Raw genomic sequence first — 21,677 nt, forward strand, 5'->3', positions numbered from 1 at the left:
GTTCTCCTAGGTTTACTCATTTCATCTTCGAGTTCTTTCTTAATCTTCGAGTGTTGACTTTCAAGCATGCCGTGGATACGGGACCACATGGAGTCAAGTGTGAGATGCTTTGACTTCAACCAAGCCTTCAATAGAGAATGTGTTGACTCAACACGGGAAGTTGCCGTGTTTGCAAAATGTAAGACCTCGTTTGTATAGCATAAAGCGAACTTCCCTGCGTGTGGACCCCAAGCTGTCCGTACATAATCCACCATTTTGGGCCACTTACGTTGGAAACACTGCCACGCACGCTGAAACGATTCCTCGGTGGTTGAATTGATCACCTTAAACCAACCGGATTCATCATTTGAGATGACAAATTTCCTCATACTTTCAGTTTGGTATGTGGTCAAGGCTTTTGCATTGACGACTTTGTTCACATGCCATCTACACAACAAATGCTCAGCCTGGGGAAATACTTGCTCAAGAGCGCTGATCAAACCCATTTCCCGGTCGGTGACAAATACAGCAGGGGACGCAACTCCGGTGGCATCTAAAATCGCAGCTAACTTTCTCAACAGCCACTGGTAATTCACGTCATTCTCCTTAGGAATCATCGCACATGCAATTAAGAAGGACGATCCCGTGGGTGTCACACCAACCATCTCAATGAGTGGATTACGGTAAATGTTGGTTTTATAAGTCGAATCCATGAGGACCACATAAGGATAAGCCCGGAACAACTTAATCGCTTCAGGATGAGCCATGAAAATGTGAGTCAACTCTTTTGACTCCTCGGAAGAAATCTCGTAGAAGTGGACGTATTTGCCGCCACCGCTAGAGCCAACATTTCCGAGCGGTGTTTCTTTCACCCATTTCTTCTTTCTTAATTTTCCTTGTTTCATTATACAGTTGGGTGCTTGACGGTTGAGGTTTATCGGGGGATCTCAAATGAAGACCATTTTTAATATCACTCGGTTGAACCCCGGCCAATGTTTGTTGCCTAACATATGCCTTCTCTTCCGCGTCCAATCCCGCAAAGTGCCGATCCCCGTCCTTATAAACGGCTACGTTGTGGTTGTGTAGTCCACCACCCTCGGAGGTTAGAATGTTCCACACCATCGTCTCCTTATCATTTTTAGACACGAAATTTTGAACGGCACGAATACGAAACTTGCATGAACACTTCTGCGACCTCCTTGGCTTTTCAAGATCGTCCGTTTCTTTTGGTTTACCATGTCTTTTACATCGAAAATAACTTGCCAACAACCCGTTCTTTTTCCTATTTTTAGCTCCGTTATTTGCTTTAACCAAAGCAAACCCATTCTCGAATGCGATTTTCTGAGCCCAATTGAAAGCATCGTCACGCGTTTCGAAATCTATAGTAGTCTCGAACAACGGGTTGTAATCAATTGGATTCTCGCCAAAATCCTCCCACGATTCTTGTTACAAGCAATAAGGACTATAGTAAGACAATAAAAAGGATTAATAAACAACATAAGTTGCGTAAAACGAAAGAAAAACATGTAAAAACGAGTAATTCATGCCTAAAACATTGAATTCCAACGAGACTCAATAAACGACCGCGGCAAAACATTACTTTCCATCGATCAACCGCGGACGAACAACGCAATACAACTTTAATCCGCGGCCAAACAATGAAAATCAACATTTGACCACGGCCAAACAACGAAATCCAACGTTTGACCACGGCCAAACATTGAATTCCAACGTTTGACCACGGCCAAACATTGAATTCCAACGTTGGACCATGGCCAAACGTTGAAATCCAATGTTGGACCATGGCCAAACGTTGGAAATCAATGTTTGGTCCGTGGCAAACGTTGGTTTCCAACGTTTGGACCGTGGTCCAACGTTGGTTTCCAACTTTGGCCATGGTTCATCTTTCGGGGGACATTTTTCAGATTACGCAACAAATTCTAACATTCGCTACTATTAAGTTAATACGTCAATTAATTCAACTATCGAATAGAATGAACGATGCGCAAAAAAAAATTGAAAAATTAAGCAAATGATTAAGTTGTTTACATACCGTTGAATCGAGATCCGACATATTGTTAATTGTTGTTGTTGTTGTTGTTGTTTTTTGTTTTTTATTTAGTTGAATTTGAGAGAATTTTTTTTAGAGAGATAAAGTCAAAAGGGCATTCATCGTCTTTTTTATGAAAAACGTCGTCGATATTTACTAAAACGTCGTCGATATAAATCAGCCCCCGTTATTTATAAGCGGTAATGTTAACGCCACTACCATTTTTGTTATTGTCACTCTATTTATGAGAGAGTGAATAGTAAAATACCTATATAATTGACTTGTAATTGAATGGCATTAACAAAAATAGTAGTGGCGTTATCATCGCCCTTTATAAGATATCAATTTTTATTTTTAAATTAAGATTGAAAAAAGAATAATTCGGTTTGGAATTTGGCCATGTCTATTTAATTTCATTTAACACTCAAAAGAAATTACATTAAGTCCCTCTTGTGACGGGTATATCTGTCATAGGCTTGTGACGGTCAAGTATTACCTCACATCCCCTATTTACTAAATGAATAAGCGAACTCTATTTTTTTCCCGCCAAAAAGCATATTCTCAAAAAAGGAAACTAATGATACTTATGTTCATTTACTAAATAAGGAAACTAACAATTATAATTTAATTTATCTATTATATTTTCATTAAAATTAATCTTTTCATCAAATTATCTTATTTTCATTAAATTCTAAACTATATTATTTTAATTAAAATAAAAAATTTGATATAAAACTATAAATTGCTTAATCTTTTATAAATCCTATTATTAGATGATAAGTTGACCCATATTCTGTATAAAACGATCGTTGTTATTATTTCCGTGACAAAGAAAATTGAAAAAAAAATTATAAATTGAAACTTATTAGTTTTATGCTATAAAAACATTTTCATTAGAATATATTTCAACTCATGACTCAATTCTCTTAACTAATTTTCAGTTCTAACTTTTATTTATCCAAACAAAATATAATGATGACATATGTAAACAATTGTAAGGTATCAATATTATATAAATACTTTTATAAAAATATTAAACTTTAAATATCGTGCATATAATGCACGGGGTCTAAACTAGTTGGTAAATAAGACAATAATTAAAGTGCATAGGGAGTCACAAATGATTTGTCTTATCTACCCATGTGAGTTTTACTCCATGCTTAAGGATAATTCTATCCTAAAACTTGGTTTGGTTCTACCTGGTTGTTACAAGACTCCACTTATCTCAATGTTGTTCACTCAATTGAACGGATGAGATAAATTTTAAGTACAAAACACGGGATCCTTGAACACGACTAAACGACTAGGTGCAATACAATAACTCAATAAAAGACTCAAAAGATAAATAAACAAACTTGCAAAATGATTCAAAAATTTGAAATGAAAAACGATTTTGCAAAGTTAATTTACTCGATTGAAAGCTTAAGTCTTTTTCAGTTTTAAACTTGTTATTACACACTTGTAAAAATGAATTAAGCAAGATATTTATAATGTTCAACTAGTATACTTTACACATTAAAATATCTTACACTCATAACAACAATTAAAGTAGCTTTTGGTTCATAGTTGTAACTTGTAAGCAGAAATGAAGTGATTTATAAATTTTGGGTACTTAGCCTGCTTAAGCGCTGACAAGATTTTCAAAGCGTTTTGTTTGTGAGTGGCTAATTCCGTCATAAACTTGTGACCTCCCACAAGAAGGGAAAGGGAATAAGGTGGGACACTCCTTATGTGCTTCCACACTCATCTCTCATGGGTATTTTGTGAGAAGAAATAGTATTAGTCACAAATTTGTGACGGATATCGCCGTCACAAATGAGATTTTGTGATTTTTGGAGGATAGAGCAAGCACAAAATCTCATTTGTGACGGATACCATTTTCCCTCACAAATGACCCAAATAGAGGAGAGGGGGAAGCACATGAGGGTGTCCCCACCTTGTCCCCCTATCTGTTTTGTGAGTGACATTATTCGTCACTTGCTTCGACCCGTCTTCAGCAAGATTAATTCTAGAGCAAGATGCAAACGGTAGTCCAAGAAATAGTTGACGTCTAAGTCTTGTTTGACAGTATCTTTCCAGCATTATTGTCCTTGAATATGTAGTGGAACTTGGAGGGATGGACCCAAGTACCTAATTTCCTTAACAGTGGTTAAACTGTTGATAATTTTTTTGGGTAATTAATTGTCGATAAGGTTAACATGGCATGAACAATGCTTTCCCCTGCTATAAAAAAAAATACTCCATATGATATTATTACACTAGTATCTTTATGCGAACAATGGTTTTCGCTTAGTGTACTTAACCTGTGCATTGTCTTGATGGAATGATTTAAGTTGTAGTTATCAACATGTTTATTTTCTCGACAAACAGAATATGAAGTAGGGTAACCCTTGATGAAGACATGGGGATGACCATTATTCTAGGTAGTTTCATTTTCAAGCTTAGGGAATTTTTCAAAGGTTAGCAATGATTCGGAGAGAAGACAATAATGTAATTTTGATTGATGCCGACCATAGACGATAGTGAGAGAGTCTCCAGGAGAGAGAAAATTCCCCCAAATTAAAACCTAATTAAATCGCCTGTTCCTCGGCTCGCCGGCCGCTTTCCCCAACGCTATCACCCATTCCGTCGCCGGCGAGCCGAACTTGTTCTACTCTGATCGTCGTGGTTTCTGATAGGTGTAGTTATTAGGGATTTTGTTTACTCATCTGGTATGTTGTTTGCTATCAAGGCCGATTGGTTTTCAATCATGATCGCGTTTTTCCATCAAGTGGTGCGATTTCCTTGGAGCGGTTCTCTTCAGTGACCTGCTTTCGTGCAACAATACCGGTGATTCCTTCTTCCCTGTCTTGTGGTTTTAGCTGTTAATAGTCCAGTCCGTGTCTAGTTCAATAAGCTTTCAGTACTTTTCGGCTTTGTCGGTCATTATCAGCTGTTGTTGGGTTGTTCTTAGCTGATTTCTCTCCGATCTTTAAGTCTGATTAGTTTTACTGGGTGTTGATTTCTATTGGTTTCTGGTTGCTGGGCCTTTTCGAGTTTTCGTTTTGTGTTGTGGGATCATCTTCTGTCTCCCCAACATTGCCCTTCTTGCTGAGTAGGAACTTTTTTGCGTAATTGGTTTCTTTTCCTCTGGTGTGGAATCTATGGATTCCTCTACGGTGTGTCATCAGTTTCTTGAAGACTTTGCTTGTGCCCATGTTAATGACGGGTTTATGGACGGTGATGGGGAGAGGATGGTTGGCTGTTTTATGAATCTTCAGGGGTCGCCTTTGGTGGAGGTGAAGAAGCTTAAAGACAAGGGGAATTGTCTTTTTAGGCAAAATTTTTTTGACAGGGCCGCAGCTTGTTATGATGAAGCTTGTAAACTGTTGGGTATAAGTTTCGGAATGATTGGAGGTGAAGATGTCCAATCGTTATCTGACCTTGCGGTTTCCCTTAACTCTAATCTCGCTGCTTGTGCTATTAAGCTTGAGGAATACAGAGCTGCTGTTGATTTGTGCACTATGATCTTGAACAAATTTCCTCGTAATGTTAAGGCGCTTTTTCGTAGGGCAGTTGCATGTGTGAAGTTAAAGAGGTTTTTGGAAGCTGAAGTGGATTTAGTTGAGGCGTTAGTGGTCGAACCTAGGAATAAAGATGTTTTAAGGGAATTAGATGTTGTAAAAGGCCACCTTCTCATAAAGAAAAATGGTAAACGTGTTTTAGAGGTCGCTCCTGAGGTTGGCGTGGTTGGGAAAAATATGAAGAAGATGGCTGATTCTGATGTGAGTATAAAAGATCAGGTTGCGGAATCTGACTACAATATAAAGGATAGTGAAAGTGTGATCACGGAGGTGATGGGTGACCAAAACGTCATGGAAGTAAAGGCTAAAGAAGAGAGGGTGAATATGGAGGTTAAGGATGCTCAAGGTAATTGTGGTACAAATCTGAAGGCTAGCTTAAAGAAGAATGACCATATTTCTAATGAGAGAGTTCTCGAGTTCGCTAAAAAAGATGGAGGAAATTCCCGTCTAAGGATCCACGGACAATCTTATCAAAAGCTCCTTGAAGGTAAAAAGTTGAGCTTTTACAATAAGAAGGAATTGTCAACTATTACAATTCGGGTCCTTAAGATTGAGACAACTATGGAGGGAGGCACTTTAGGCTGTAAGAAGAAAAAAAGGAGGCGACGTCATAAAAAGCGGAGTTTTAAGACGATTGTCATGAACGAAGACATAACTTCTTCAAATATCATCAATGTGAACCATGATCTTCCTAGTGCAAGTTCGAGTGCGTCTGTTAGCTCGGGAGTTTCCTCTATTCCCTCTGGTAATCAAATCCTCCATGGAACTACTAAAGTTGTAGCTCATAATTCAAGCTTGCCTGACTCTTCGGTGAACGACACAGCCAGCTCAAAAAGTTCTCAAGTTCTGAATGATTCGATAGTCCATCAACCTTTCATATTTTCAGCTTGTCCTAAGCAGCGTAAGATCTCTTCGTTTGATAAGCTATCATGCGCCTCTTCTTCGTCTATGCTTTGCAGGTGCCCTTTTAATCATCGTGGTAACGAGAAAAGGAGAATTACCATCAAAAAGAAGAATTATAGCAAAGGGGATGAATCTCCAAGACACAATTTATCTACTTTCTGTACAAGTAGATCCTTCTCCCATAAATTTCTACGTCCTCGTGGCGTAAGTGTGTCTTGTTGCAGGTACTCTCCCAAAGCTCAAATATCGAAGAAAAGAAAAGATATGACTTCTTCAGAATACTACTTCAGCAACTCTTTGAAGAAACCCCGTTTTTTAAGAACACCCGCTCCTAGTTTAAGTTTTTGTTATAATAATGTAGTTTTTGCACCTGACTTAGAGATGCAGGTGTGCTTTGTATAAGGAACCTTTCTTTACAGCTGCCAAAAAAAAAAAAAAAAAAAAAAAGCAATGATTCGGAGAGGAGGAATACTCAATGTAATCACTCTCTTAGAGTAACATGTATCATCACTAACCAAATGAAAAGTCACCTTTTACAACTTACTTAGTTTATTACCTCTTGATCTCCTGTTTAAGAAGACTGTCTATGTGAGTTCTTACTTTCAAAATTTTCAAGCTCATTAATTGATTAGTTCCATGGCAACTTCCTGTATACGGAGTAGTTGGCTTTCTCTCTTTTCAACCTCGGACACCGGTTTACTAGATTCGCAACTTCCTTCGTAGTTGACTGATCCTTGACTGAATGCAACACAAGTACCTACCACCACCGAGTGGTGAATGAAACTGGGGGATTATATAAATCTAAGTCCTTACCATCACTGTTAAGGGATTATATTAACTGGGGGGATTATATGAAATGAAACTGGGGGAATTTTTTTTTTTTTTTTTTTTTTAAAAAAAATAAAAAAAAAAAAAAATCTCCGTGGCCAAACGTGGGATTCAAACGTTTGGACCACGACAATGTTGGTTTCCTACGTTTGGACCACAGCAAACGTTGGTTTTCAACGTTTGGTCAATGGCTGAACATTAGATATCAAAGTTTGGTCCATGGTTCAACCTTGGGGGTACAAATTTCAGATTTACGCAGAAAAATTGCAATGTTTGTTATTACTAAGTCAATACGTGACGTAAATCAATTATCGAATAGATTTAGTGGTGCGGAAAAAAAAAATTAACCAAATAATGAAACGATTAAGTTGTTTAAGTACCGGTGATTCGAGATCCGTTGTGTTGCTAATTGTTGTTTTTTTTTTTTTAATTTAATTGAAGTTGTGAGGAAATATTTTAGAGAGAGAAAGTGTTGGATGAGTGGAAGGGCGGTTATCGTCTTTTTTTTAAAAAAAAACGTCGTCGATATAAATCAGCTCCCACTAAATTTGGGATATTCTACGGTGTATTTTGAGTTTTTTGGTTTTCTATGTTGTATCTCTACATTTTCGAAATTCTATGGTGTACCCCTGAACTTTATACAATAGTCTATACCATGACTTTTTTATTGTATTTGTTAACTTAGTTTCTTAAATGTCCTATTAAATCGTGTATTTACTATTCCAATTACTCGATAACCTACTCATTTACTTATTAATTCGCCAAATTACTCATTAACCAACCAAATAGTATACGAAACTAATTAAAATTTCATCAAATCTCCATTATCGTGTCATGAATCATAACAGATGTTTTTAATAGTAGTTGGTGCTTATTAAAAGTGATTTGTGATGTTTCTCATATAGGATGATGATACAACAATAATATGTCATAATAAAGGTCAAATTATGGTTGTTTAATAGTGATAAAGTTAATGGAGAGTTAAACGAGGTTATAATGGAGAAAACATGAAATTTAGGGATACAGTGTAGAATATAAAAAAAAGGGTGTTGTTCTTTCACATACGAACTTTACTCTTTCACATACATATTTTCATAATGTTTCCAAATACTACCCTTCTTTCTACAAAAAAAACCCTTAATTTTATCCTTTCTCTTCCTTCTAAAACCTAATTTAATTTCACTCAAATTCTTCAATTATGAAACTTAATTCTCATATCAAACAAGTAATTAGTCTAATTTATCAAACAATAACTCTCCTATAGGACCGTCCTATAGCATAGGACGGGCCCAATAGAAGATAGGAGCCCAATAAGAAAAAGTTATATAAAAACGAAAAATAAAAAAACCCATAAACATTTACTTCAATGGAACTGCAAGTCTACAATCCACCCCATCAACCACACCTCCGATTCACCTCCTTATCGACGTCGACTTCGCGGCGCCCCCGTCCTCCAATCGCCACCTAATCTGCCGCCTCTACAATTTACATCTTCATCACCTTCGTTTGCGTTTGTTATTTTCGTCCCCAATTCACCATTGTTGCTGTTGTCGCCACCTACTATACCCTTTCTCTACTTCAACCCAACGATTAAAACCAAAAATAAAGAATGTTGACAAGCAGTTGTTGTTGCCGCCGCCAACTACCTGGTTTGTATTGATCTTAAGAGTTCAGATTTTAAAATCAAATTCTAATAATCCTTTTAGTTATTGTTTTAATTTCAATACTTGTATTTTTATATTGGGAACTTTATCTTTTGTTTTCAAGGGAAATTCATAGTTTATGTAGAAAACCCTGACTTTTAAATTGAAAATTGGGTTTTATATTATTTCAAAATCTGCACATAAACTTTATAATTTAACAAGTTTAATCTTTGAAACCCATTATTTTATCTTGAAAATTTGAAATATTATAATGAAAACTTCGGGTTTTAAGTTCTTTACCTTCAAAATTCTGCTTTGTTCTTGTAAGATGTAGTTTTTACCTTGATAACTATCATTTTTAGTTTGACAACTTAGTGTTTAAATTAAAAATTATGGCTTTGAGATGATTATTTTTTTGGTCGGAAACGCTGCGAAGTAAAGTCGTCATACGAGGCCAATTCGGAGGTCCGATCATTGGTGGCTTAAGGGTGGAAGTTGGTAGGAGAGGATCACAGAGAAGAGAGGTGAATTGTATTTGGTCAAGAGAAGTTGCCCAGTTACGACAAGTCAACCTTTCATAACTTGCATCTCATGGGTTTTTTTATTTGTTGTTTTGGGCTTTGTCTAATGGGTTGGTCTTATAGAATAAGACCGTCTTATCAAACAATTTGTGTTTATCAAAACATTACATTAATTTATGCGACTTGATTGTTTTGTGTATTATAAAATCAAAAACGAAAATTAACACAAACTTCTTTCGGCATGTAATTTGGTCAGAGCACTTGATTGTTTTGCTTTATACACAAGTCTTCATCTCCTCGAATGAATCAGTGGCTACCAGTTTAATTATCTCAATCAAATTATCATTATCATCTATTTAATTCTTGATTGTTTTCTCATTTTTTTTTAATTAATGAATTATAACATACTATATGGGAGAGAAGGAGTAGAGCGATTCGGGAAAATGGTACGGTCTGGTGACTTTGATGGGTGGGGGCCAGTTGTCGATTAGGGAAAGCGACCGTGGTTGCCGGTGGGTTGTTAGTGGTGGCCAGGTACGGGGATAAAGGCGGTGGCGGTGGGTGGTTGGCTTTATTAATTATTTTGAACATATGAAAGATGGGATGAGAGAAAGTTGAAAAGGTAAAAGGGATAAAATGGTAATTTGTGTATGTGAAAGAGTAAAATGCGTATGTGAAAGAGCAATACCGTAAAAAAAGGAGGGGTACAACATAGAAAAACCCAAAAACTCAGGGATACGTCGTAGAATCTTATTTATATTAATACAAAAGACAATACTCAATCCTCAGCGCACCACGTCATTAATGCAACCTCTTTTTTTTTTGGAAATTCATGTTATGGTGGGACCCGTTAGTGTGCAATGTATTTATTTCTTCAGATTTCCATCTTTTCAAACATGCGATAAATTCCGTCTTGCAACAAATTCTATGAAATAATTTTATGAAAAAATTCTATGAATTAATATTATGAAATAATTCTACACATTCCGTGTAAATAAAATTAATAACATATACGCAGAATGAATTACAAATGAGAGTAAATAAAATTGAATTACATAATTTTTAAAACAAAATTAAATAATAATAAAATTACATAATTACAAGAAGGAATTACATTTATATATGGGATAGAACATAAAACGCAAATGAATTACATACATAATTTTTTGAAACTACATGCTACAATAATTTTTGTTTAAAAAATAAATCTTGACGGAATATTTACTTGGAGTATAAAATATTCATGTATTTTGATTAATATTATTGTACCATGCAGCAACATCACAACATAATTTTTTAAAACTACATGGTACAAAAATTTGTTTAAAAAATCAATCATGACGGAGTATTTACTTGGAATATAAAACTCGGCAATTTAACTATCAGCGGCGCACACCGAAAATGGTAGGTGACAATGATAGGCAACCGGGTTAATTTAGTCTTCAACTAGCATTTAAAGCAAATTTTAATTTTTTTTTACTCTAAAAGAACAAATAAATTTTAATTTAATTTACAAGTCATTATGCACTACTAATGTAGTGTATCATGAAATTTTTCAATTTTTAAAATAACTTGCATATGTTAAACTTGATTATTAGATTATATTTCTTTTATCCGAATGTAAAGTTTTTTATGTATGCAATTTTTATTTACAATAGTAGATTACGTTATTTGCTCATAAATCAGTGCATGTCAACACGTGTTTGTAACAAATTTAAACATTAATTATGTAGACCGTTGATTTAGACCAACCAGATAAGTACAATAGAAATGCAAAAACAAATATATATCCAAAAACATTAATACCGGCCCAAATACATACCCGTGCAATTTTGCACGGGTTTAAAACTAGTATCCCTTATAATTTTTATAAGTTTGAGAGTATATTGTGCCACGTGGCAGTATGAGTGAACCTTGTATAGTTATATGGCCGTCAAAGTTATTTACTTTCTCCATTCAACTCCATTTAACTCCATTCTACCACTTTTCTTTTTCACGTTTGCCAACGTGTATTTTACGCGCTAATTATCGTTAGCTACATATTTGCAAAAATTATAAAAGTTAGATATTTTTAATGTACTTGTAAAGACGAATCAAACAAGATCCCACATGAATATATTTTTACTTACGTATCGAGAAAAAATTGAAATTAGTGCGTAATTTATATTATTCCGAGTTAAAATATAATTTAGATTAATATAAAAAGGGGAGACATAATCCCCTGCTACTAAGAGAATAAAAATTCTTAGTAGTTTTTCCGCCTAAGAAAATAACTCTCAAAACTATATATGGAAACAAAATTACATTTATATTTACCTCTTTTACAAAAAAACAATTATTTTCCCTAATTTATTAGTATACAATCATTTTCATAAATGTTATCCTTCATCAGTTACACACTAAAATTACGCAAATCTCCTTTTTATAGTATTATCCTTCATCAGTTAGAATCAAAATATGGTTTTCTAAATGACGTAACAATTTTTTTATGTAAATATAAAAAATATTTGTTAATTATTTGTAAATTATCTTTTTAAATGCGTAGTATCTGTTTTTATTTTATGTCATATCATATAATGATATAACATTATAGTGTTATTTTTAACAGTAAAGTAAAAACAATTTCAGACAAAAATAACTTATAAAGTGTCTATTGATGGTAGTAAACTTTCGTTTTCTTCCTCTTACTAAGATTATAATTTATACTCTCTCCTATTCAGTATATTCTTCCCATTTCCTTTTTGCACAAAAAATAAGCAAGTGAATTTGGACCACACAAAACACACTACCCCACATGCAATTGAATTTGGACCACACAAATCAACCCAATAAAGGAAATAGGGAAGAAAACCCGAATAATTCGAATAAGAAAATATGGAAGAATATAGTGAATAGGAGGGACTATTTACGAAGACAAAAATAACTTATAAAGTGTGTATTGCTGTGGCCTGTGCTACGCTCAAGCTCAAGATTCGCACATATTTTGTCGAGGTTGGCTCGAAATTAGACTCTGAGCCGAGCTTTAACCGAACAAATACCAGATGACCGATGCCCCGAAAAATGTTACCGAAGATCCGTTTAGGAGCCAAATTGCCTCCATTAACGTTTTATTCAAAGCGCTCTCTCTTTTCTCACTTGTGCTCTCCGCTTCAATTCCCTTGCCTTGGACGCTATACGCATGATCAGGTTTTCGTCAATTCCTCTTCTTCGCTTTTAATTGAAGGTTTAAATTAATTGAATTTAGTTTGTAATTGATAATTAATCGCTGTGCTTCTCGTCTTTAATCTTACTTGATTACACATTCTTGTATAAGACGGTTTTACGCGTAAATTCATATGTTATTTGACTCAAAGACTTGCCTACAATCATAGTTTCTGGTGTATTTAGTGGACGGTTTTACAATAAATTTAGTGTAAAACCGTTTTATACGAGAATTACTATGCATGCGAACTGTTCCGTATCGCTTTTCATCGTCTTAAACCCTAACACCTGGACAGCTTCCACTGTTAAAGTTTCATGTACTGATGTTACGCACAATTCCTGTATTGATTATGAAAAATTGTAATTTGTGCAGTATTGGTTTAATTAGAGCTCAATTTTGCTTAATTTCGTGTTTATGCTTTCGTATTTTGTCACAAATAATTTATGGGGTGATCATCGGAAAACTGTTTTTCGATTGGTGCAGTTCATTCGATTAGACGATAGATTCATTGTCGGCTGATTTCTCAAGCTTCAAGTGTTCACAACTGTAAGCTGATTTGTTCTATTAAATTGATTTCAAGTATTTTTACTCAGTGTTGATCTTCTGTGTTATTGACAAGTATATTGGTTAGTTTTTCATGTCAGAGAGGGATTTCGGTTAACTTCTCTAAGAGACAGTATAGTTTTAGGTTGAAAATTGCCTTTATTTTGGTTAGTATGATTATTTGTAGCTTAATTCGAAAAATACGGATTTTAAATATTAAAGAATTTTCGAGAAACTATGACATTTAGCCGTATTGCTGTCTTTTTTGCTACTGCGAATTGGATACCTGTGGAGCTTTCATCTTGCCTACCCGAGGCATTCATACTTCCTCTTTCTCAACTGTTTTTTTTACGTTTGATTAATCTACTCTGTACAAATGAATAAAAACGTAAAAAACCAGATGAGACACATGGAGTATGTCTTTCGGTTTTAAACAACTACTACGCTGATGTTGCATGAACTATGGTCTATTACTGTGCTGTATATCTACTGCATTATAGCAAAAGTGTTAATTCTAATTCAGGGTGTTATAACTTATATTCATACACATTAGGCTTAGAAAAAAACCAATAAGTGTGTTGGTCTGTATACTGAAAACAGCCTTAAAGGAATTCGGTAGGCTGCCTACTTAAGTCATTTGTTCCAACTTCTGTACAGTTTGCTGCTAGTAAGGCAACCATCTTAAGCATAGTAAACTCGATAACTTCACATAAACATCACCTTACCCCCAAATTATCAAGCAGGGAAGAGTTTTTCGTGTGCAACCTTTTTTAGAAATAGCAAATAAGTTATTTGACTAACCCATAACTGAATCCAACAACAAAACTACCTACCACCAGCTAGTGAGGAACTAAAACTAGAAGGTTTATACAAATCCGAGTCCTTACCAGAGTTACTACCACTGGTACCATCATCGTCTTTTGGGATTCCTAGAAGAAGATACTCACAATCATTTTCCTGATCTAAGGATGACTTAAGATCTTGCCAAGGATGCTTGTTCATTCTTTTGATTCCTTCTAGCTCCATCGCGACTTCCTTCATGGTTGGCCTGTCTTCTCCTTTTAAGAACAAACACCATTTAGCTAGAGTAGCCACTTTCTTTATTTGCTCAATGTCTCCTTGGCTGTTTGCGATGTTTTTGTCAATGATGTCAAACAATCGGTCTTCTTTCATCTTGAGAAGGAAGTGCATAGCAAGGCATCGCTCAATTTCAGGCCTTTGATAAGATAGAGCCTTTTTCCTAGTTAATAACTCCACCAACACAACTCCGAAGCTATAAACATCACTTTTTTCTGTTAATTCACTCGTTTGCATATATTCCGGATCCAAATAGCCCAATGTCCCTAGCACCATTGTGGCTAGTTGTCCTTGGTCCACAGGAACCAATCTTGAACCGCCAAAATCTGCAACCTTAGCCGTATAACATTCATCTAAGAGTATATTCATTGACTTCATGTCTCTATGGATGATGGGGGTTGTGATTGTGGTATGTAGATATGCTAACACTTCAGCAACTTCTGTTGCTATCCCCAGACGGATATTCCATGTGAAAAGGGGCACCTTTGCTTCATCGTTTAAGTGATCATATAATGTGCCATTATTGATATACTCATAAACCAGTAACGGTACTTCTGTCTCGAGACAGCAACCTAGTAACCTTACTATATTTCTGTTGTTGATTTGTGAAAGTATCAGAATTTCATTAATGAACTGCTCAACTTGTCCGGGATCCACCTTAAGAGACCTTTTGATTGCAACTTGTTGATTATTTTCTATAATTCCCTTATAAACAATTCCATAACCGCCTCTTCCGATTATGTTTATTTCATTGTATTTGTCAGTTGCATTTTCCAAATCTTGTGCTGTAAATATCTTCAGAGCATCCATCCTAGAGAGTTTTTGATGTAAAATTAAACCTCCATTTTGACGGAAGAAGCTTTCTCGTAACTTTTTGATTCGTCTTTCCCCATTTCTCCAATGCAGGAGAAAGCTAACCACAAGCAAAATTATAATACTTCCACCAATACCTGCAAGACAAACATTAAATGTTTTAATTTTTTTTACCCTTTTTTCGTTTTGTTTTGTGAAGTACTCTGTAGTTTTTAAGTTTTACTTTTATTTTACCTGCAGTGATGATTACTGGTGTGAGCCAAGCCTTTGAAGAAGAGACGCAGCCATCAGTTCGTGTGCCGTTTCCATGGTAACCCTTTGGGCATTCACAAATGTAGTTTCCATCAGTGTTAGTACAATATTCTGTTTTCTCACATTCATTTGCTCCCTTACATTCATCGATATCTGAACAGATTTAATTACAAAAAAAGGGTCTTATTATTTGACATCACAACAAATTTTAAACAATCCTTCTTAACAAATATTTTAATGCATTGGATGAAATACCACGAATGATCTACAAAATTATAATAGGGCAAAAGTCATGCTATTATTTACCATTGGGATTATTGAATCTGGCCAAAGTCAGAGATGAAGTACCGTACCTTATAGTTTGAAGTAGTTGATAGATGCAGTTTTTATGACCGGTGAATAGGAATAATTTTTACATGAGTTTCTAACAAAATCCAGTTATCTCGACCTAGACCCGAGATTTTCAGTCATATATGTAATGTTGTTTCTCTATAGAATTCATCAATAACCATGTTCATCAGTAACATTTTGAGACATCTGTGAATGCTTTTATAGACAAACAACATTTTGAGACAATTAAGTAATGTGGGTATTTTAGTATCATATTATGTTTTTTATAATTCTAAGCATGTTAATAATCAAGGCTTTTTAACTTTGACCAAGTCAAATAAGGTTTATGGATCAGTCATTAATTAGTATTAGTTGTTTTAAACGACTTGGTTAGATACTATGGACTTATGGAGTACTATACTATAAGCTACAAAAGAAATTAAATTGAAAATGATCAATACAGTCAAGCAGAAGGTAATCAAATCACAGCAAATTAGACGGTAAAGCCATGAAATTGTTACCTTGGCAGCCTTGAGGAAGGTAAGGATTCCCTGTAAACCCATCCTTGCACTTGCACCGATACCCGACTTGGTCAGGCTCTAAATCAGAGCAAATAGTGTTGTTCTTACACAAGCAAGACCCCTGTTCTTGAGCTTCCGAACATCCCTGTCTTCCAATCCCCCAATTGAATACAACAGGAAGTAAAGGGAAATCTGAATAAAACCCCAGTCCCTGTGTCAAATTCTTTCTCAAAAACGTGAACGAATCGTTAGCCACAGGAAATGCCACACTACACGGGTTAAAAGCAACAGATGTATGGTTATCAAAGCTTGAAACTTTGGTGGTTATGTTGCTTATACCATCGGGTATCGAGGCCTCACAACAACCAACCCCATTACAGTCGTTGTCAGCTACACTGTTTAAGCTGTGGCATTTTGTCATGCACCCTGTCTCGTATTGCATGCCATGTCGAAACCCAGTAAACCAGGCATAGGTGTCACAGCCTGTTGCAACTAACTTGTTTTTGGTGCTAGATAAGGTAAATGTTACCAGGTTTACCCATGTAGAGTGCCACCTTTGGGACTCACCTTGGCTATAGCAATTGAACGACATATTCAGATTGACCCGTATTTCCCCCTCTGTCAAGTCAATGTATGAAACTGGTATATTTTCACCAAGAATTAGTTTGGGAAGATTACCACTGCGATCACATTTCAATCCCATTATGGTGGATTTTTTTATGAAATTGTATTGATCAACATAGTAACAACCCTCTTCTATGCCAAACGGGTATGGAATGGTAATGTTTCCGCACATTGAGGAACAATGTGGCGCGATAACAAGTGAGGATAACGCTTCATCTCCTGTGATCAATGGTGTTGATATCATAGTAATGAGAAGTGTTAGGATAAGGTTTAGGTATCCCATTCCTATAAGTTATAGGTTGGTTGGTTGGTTGTAACTTGTAAGCGAATAAGAAGTGATTTATTAATTTTGGGTACTTAGTCTGCTTATGTACTGGCTGTTTTTGGAGGATAGAGCAAGATGCAAACGGTGGTCCAAGAAATAGTTGACCTCTAAGTCTTGTTTGACAGTATCTCTCCAGCATTATTGTCCTTGAATATGTGGTGGAACTTGGAGGTATGGACCCAAGTACCCAACTTGTCTATTATGTGAACAAGGAGGGCTGCTGGATGAACTAGGAGATGGCTGACCTTGACCGACACTCTGAATTATAGCTGATTATGGAAGGAGTATTTAATTTCTTTAACAGTGGTAAATTGTTGGTAATTGTTTTTTTTTTCATTAATTAATTGTTGATAAGGTTAACAAGGCATGAACAATGCTTTCCCGTGCTATAAAAAAATACGCCGTATGATATTATTACACTAGTATCTTTATGCGAACAATGGTTTTCGCTTAGTGTACGTAACCTGTGCATTGTCTTGATGGAATGATTTAAGTCGTAGTTATCAACAAGTTTATTTTCTCGTCAAACAGAATATGAAGTAGGGTAACCCTTGATGAAGACATGGGAATAACCATTGATCTAGGTAGTTTCACTATCAAGCTTAGGAAATTTTTCAAAGGTTAACAAATGATTCGGACAGGAGTAATACTCAATGTAATCACTCTGTTAGAGTAACCGATTGAAAAATCACCTTTTACAACTTACAAGAACATATAGCATAAAACCTTAGTTTATTACCTCTCCTTTTTAATAAGAGTGTCTATCTGAGTTCTTACCACCATAATTTTCAAGCTCATCAATTGATTAGTTCCGTGGCAACTTCCTTCATAGTTGGCCTTCTCTCTTTTCAACCTCAGACACCAGTTTACTAGATTCGCAACTTCCTTCGTAGTTGACTGATCCTTGACTGAATGCAACACAACTACCTACCACCACCGAGTGATGAAATGAAACTGGAGGGATCATATAAATCTGAGTCCTTGCCACCACTGTTACCATTGTCGTCTTTTGAGATTCCCACAAGAAGATACTCACAATCATTTTCCTGATTATAGGACGACTTAACGTCATGCCAAGGATGCTTGTTCGTTCTTTTGATTCCTTCAAGCTCCAGTGCGACTTCCTTCATGGTTGGCCTGTCCTCTCCTTTCAAGAATAAACACCACTTAGCTAGATTAGCCACTTTCTTTATTTGTTCAATATCTCCTTGACTGTTTGCTATGTTTTTGTCAATGATATCAAACAATCGGTCTTCTTTCATCTTAAGAAGGAAGTGCATAGCAAGGCATCGCTCAACTTCAGGCCTTTGATAAGATAGCGCCTTTTTCCTAGTTAATAGCTCCAATAACACAACCCCGAAGCTATAAACATCACTTTTTTCTGTTAATTCGCTTGTTTGCATATATTCAGGATCCAAATAGCCCAATGTGCCTAGAACCATTGTGGCTAATTGACCTTGGTCCACAGGAACCAATCTTGAAGCGCCAAAATCGGCAACCTTAGCCGTATAACATTCATCTAGGAGTATATTCATTGACTTCATATCCCTATGAATGATCGGGGTTGATATTGTGGTATGTAAATATGCTAACACTTCAGCAACTTCTGATGCTATCCGTAGACGGATATTCCATGTGAAAAGGGATGCCTTTGCTTCATCGTTTAAGTGATCATATAATGTGCCATTGTTGATAAGCTCGTAAACCAATAACGGTACTTCTGTCTCGAGACAGCAACCTAGTAACCTGACCACATTTCTGTTGTTGATTTGTGACAGTATGAGAACTTCATTGATGAATTGCTCAACTTGGCCAGGATCCACCTTAAGAGACCTTTTGATCGCAACTTGTTGATTATTTATTATAATTCCCTTATAAACAATTCCATATCCGCCTCTACCGATTATGTTCATTTCGTTGTAATTGTCAGACGCATTTTCTAAATCTTTTGCTGTAAAAATCTTTAGAGCATCCATCCTTGAGAGTTTTTGATGTAATATTAAACCTCCATTTTGTCGGAAGAAGCTTTCTCGTAGCTGTTTGATTTGACTTTCCCCATTTCTCCAATGAAAGAGAAAGCCAACCAAAAGAAAAATTATAATACTTCCACCAATACCTGCAAGATAAACATCATGTGTTTTACTTTGTTAGTTCTGTACCATTTTTTTTCTTCCTTTTTTTACATTCTGAGTTCTTTTACTTCACCTGCAGTGATGATAACTGGTGCGAGCCAAGTTTTTGAAGAAGAGATGCAGCCATGAGTTCGTGTTCCGTTTCCATGGTAGCCCTTTGGGCATTTGCAGTTATAGCTTCCGATAATGTTGGTACAGTATTCTGGTTTCTCACATTCATTTGCTCCCTTGCATTCATCAATATCTGAACAGATTTAATTACAAAGAATGTTCTTATAAATTGACATCACAACAAGGTTTAAACAAGATGAGTCACTGCTTTTTGTTAACAAATTATCACAATGCATTGGATGAAATACCACAAATGGTCTACAAAATTCTAATAGAGCCAAAGTCATGCTATAGTTTGCCATTGGAATCTGGCCAAAGTCAGAGATGAAGCACGTTATTCGGAGTAGTATTTATGACTGGTGATTAGGAATAATCTTACATAGGTTTCTAACTCAATCCACTTGTCTCGGCCTAGGCATGATATTTGAGACATTTATGTAATGTTAGACACTTGAGACTTCAAGTAATGTGAAATTTTTGCATATAGTTCTTTGTAAATTTAAGCACATTATGCGTCAAATCATTAATTAGTTGAAAATAATAGATGCAGAAATAAGATAATCAACATAAAACAAATAGATGGTAAAGCCATGAAATTGTTACCTTGGCATCCTTGAGGAAGGTAAGGATTCCCAGTAAACCCATCCTTGCACTGGCATTGGTACCCGGCTTGTGCAGGCTCTAAATCAGAGCAAACTGTGTTATTCTTACATAAGCAACTCCCCTGTTCTTGAGCTTTTAAACAACTCCGTCTTCCGATCCCCCAATTGAATACCACAGGAAGCAAAGGGTAATCTAAATAATATCCTAATTTCTGTGTCAAATTCTCTCTCAAAAACATGAATGCATCATTAGCCACAGGAAATGCGACACTACATGGGTTAAAAGGCACAGAGGTATGGTTCTCAAAGCTTGAAACTGTGGTAGTTATGTTGGTTACACCATCGGGTAATGAAGCCTCACAACAACCAACCCCATTACACTGGTTGTCAGTGACAGTGTTTAAATTGTCGCACTTAGTCATGCACCCTGTGTAATATTTCTCGCCATGTCGAATTCCAGTAAACCAGACATGGGTGTCACAGCCTGTTGCAACTAACATGTTTTTGGTGCTAGAAATGGTAAGTGTTATCAGGTTTGCCCATGTAGTGTAACTCTTTGTGGACTTGCCTTGGCTATAACAATTGAAAGATCTCCTAAGGTTGACCCGGATTTCGCCCTCTTTCAAGGAAATGCTTGAAATTGGTACATTATTACCAAGAATTAGTTCTGGAGGACTAGCAGTGTGATTGCATGTGACTCTCATCATGGGGTAGTCGTTGAAATTATCTGGATCAGCGAAGTAACAACCCTTTCCTGTGCCAAATGGGTATGGAATGGTAATGTTTCCGCACATTGAGGAACAATGTGGCGCGATAACAAGGGAGGATGATGCCTCATTTCCGGTGATCAATGGTATTGATACCATAGTAATGAGGATTGTTAGGACAAGTTTTAGGTATCCCATGCCTATAGGACTTGTTTTAAGCCGGAAAGAAGTGATTTATTGGTTTTGGGTAATTAGCCTACTTAATTACTGGCTACTTTTGTAGGCTTGTGCTTGCTTTGAACTATAAAATGTCAACATTTAAGTAAAATGAAAATGTTGATTCAAAAAAGTCTTGAACGTGTTATTCCTTCAACATTATTGTTTTTGATGAGTGGACCAACTTATTATATGAACAAGAGGGCCACTGAGAATTAACTAGGAGATGGTTGACCTTGACAATCTCTTCAACATCAATTAGTCTCTCATGAGACAGAAGATTTATCGGATGTTTTGGGTTGTCATTTTTCTCTTCAAGCCTCTGCATGGGACGCTGCTTTTAAAAAAAATACACAAAAAAAGCAGAAAAATGCTGATGTGGACCCGTCGGTGAGAATGGTTTGAAACAAACACTACTTGCGCTAATTAGTTTTGGTAAGAACACCAAAACGAAAAAACCTTCTCTATATTCTCTATATTAGTCTATGTCATTTCCTTACGGACTTTACCAAACGTAAAGGGTACAGGAGAATAATGAAAACCCGAGTTTTTTTGTTTGTTTGTTGCTATGTTTGTGTAATCAACCCATGTATTGTTTTGATGGTAGTTTTTTTTATCCTACTTACATTGTTTATAGGAATTAAAGAGAAGTCAAAGCGTCCAGGCAGGATCATGGAGGCAGTCATGTGAAGGTTCGTGGTTACTCAATGCTTAATCATTCCTCTCACCAAACAG

At 35.9% G+C, this 21,677-nt stretch overlaps 2 protein-coding genes and 1 long non-coding RNA gene across 7 annotated transcripts in view; 1 reads left to right on the forward strand and 2 right to left on the reverse strand.

Annotated features, from left to right (window-relative positions):
- Positions 1–12,440: 12,440 nt before the first annotated feature.
- LOC141656894 (uncharacterized) overlaps positions 12,441–21,677 on the forward strand; it is a 141,224-nt gene continuing 131,987 nt past the window's right edge. For 2 of the 5 annotated variants that reach the window (XR_012548611.1, XR_012548610.1), the window contains exons 1-5: positions 12,441–12,673; positions 13,173–13,235; positions 15,363–15,432; positions 19,386–19,498; positions 21,580–21,634. This is a non-coding gene — a long non-coding RNA (uncharacterized LOC141656894). Of the gene's footprint in view, positions 12,674–13,172; positions 13,236–15,362; positions 15,456–19,385; positions 19,499–21,579; positions 21,635–21,677 lie in introns of those variants that run through there. The other 3 variants (XR_012548609.1, XR_012548608.1, XR_012548607.1) reach the window with 2 other exon arrangements.
- On the reverse strand, positions 13,827–17,305 carry LOC141656889 (wall-associated receptor kinase 5-like). Its single transcript, XM_074463977.1, has 3 exons — positions 16,226–17,305; positions 15,357–15,527; positions 13,827–15,259 (listed from the first exon to the last, which is right to left on the reverse strand). The coding sequence occupies exons 1-3, from the start codon at positions 17,130–17,132 to the stop codon at positions 14,058–14,060; spliced, it is 2,280 nt and encodes a 759-aa protein (XP_074320078.1). The 5' UTR covers positions 17,133–17,305; the 3' UTR covers positions 13,827–14,057.
- Positions 17,878–21,269, reverse strand: LOC141656892 (wall-associated receptor kinase 2-like). The gene is made up of 3 exons (XM_074463981.1): positions 20,021–21,269; positions 19,380–19,550; positions 17,878–19,290 (listed from the first exon to the last, which is right to left on the reverse strand). Exons 1-3 carry the CDS (start codon positions 20,922–20,924, stop codon positions 18,098–18,100), a joined length of 2,268 nt encoding a protein of 755 aa, XP_074320082.1. The 5' UTR covers positions 20,925–21,269; the 3' UTR covers positions 17,878–18,097.

Source organism: Silene latifolia, chromosome 5 (genome assembly GCF_048544455.1).
Source record: "Silene latifolia isolate original U9 population chromosome 5, ASM4854445v1, whole genome shotgun sequence".
Lineage (NCBI taxonomy): Eukaryota > Viridiplantae > Streptophyta > Magnoliopsida > Caryophyllales > Caryophyllaceae > Silene > Silene latifolia.

Excerpts from the sequence above, each read along its gene's own strand:
- LOC141656889 (XM_074463977.1), bottom strand. The coding sequence starts at position 17,132 with ATGGGATACCTAAACCTTATCCTAACACTTCTCATTACTATGATATCA. Across the intron at positions 15,528-16,225 it reads CCTTCCTCAAGGCTGCCAAG|ATATCGATGAATGTAAGGGA; the intron begins GTAACAATTTCA and ends AAATCTGTTCAG. Across the intron at positions 15,260-15,356 it reads ACCAGTAATCATCACTGCAG|GTATTGGTGGAAGTATTATA; the intron begins GTAAAATAAAAG and ends TTTGTCTTGCAG.
- LOC141656892 (XM_074463981.1), bottom strand. The coding sequence starts at position 20,924 with ATGGGATACCTAAAACTTGTCCTAACAATCCTCATTACTATGGTATCA. Across the intron at positions 19,551-20,020 it reads CCTTCCTCAAGGATGCCAAG|ATATTGATGAATGCAAGGGA; the intron begins GTAACAATTTCA and ends AAATCTGTTCAG. Across the intron at positions 19,291-19,379 it reads ACCAGTTATCATCACTGCAG|GTATTGGTGGAAGTATTATA; the intron begins GTGAAGTAAAAG and ends TTTATCTTGCAG.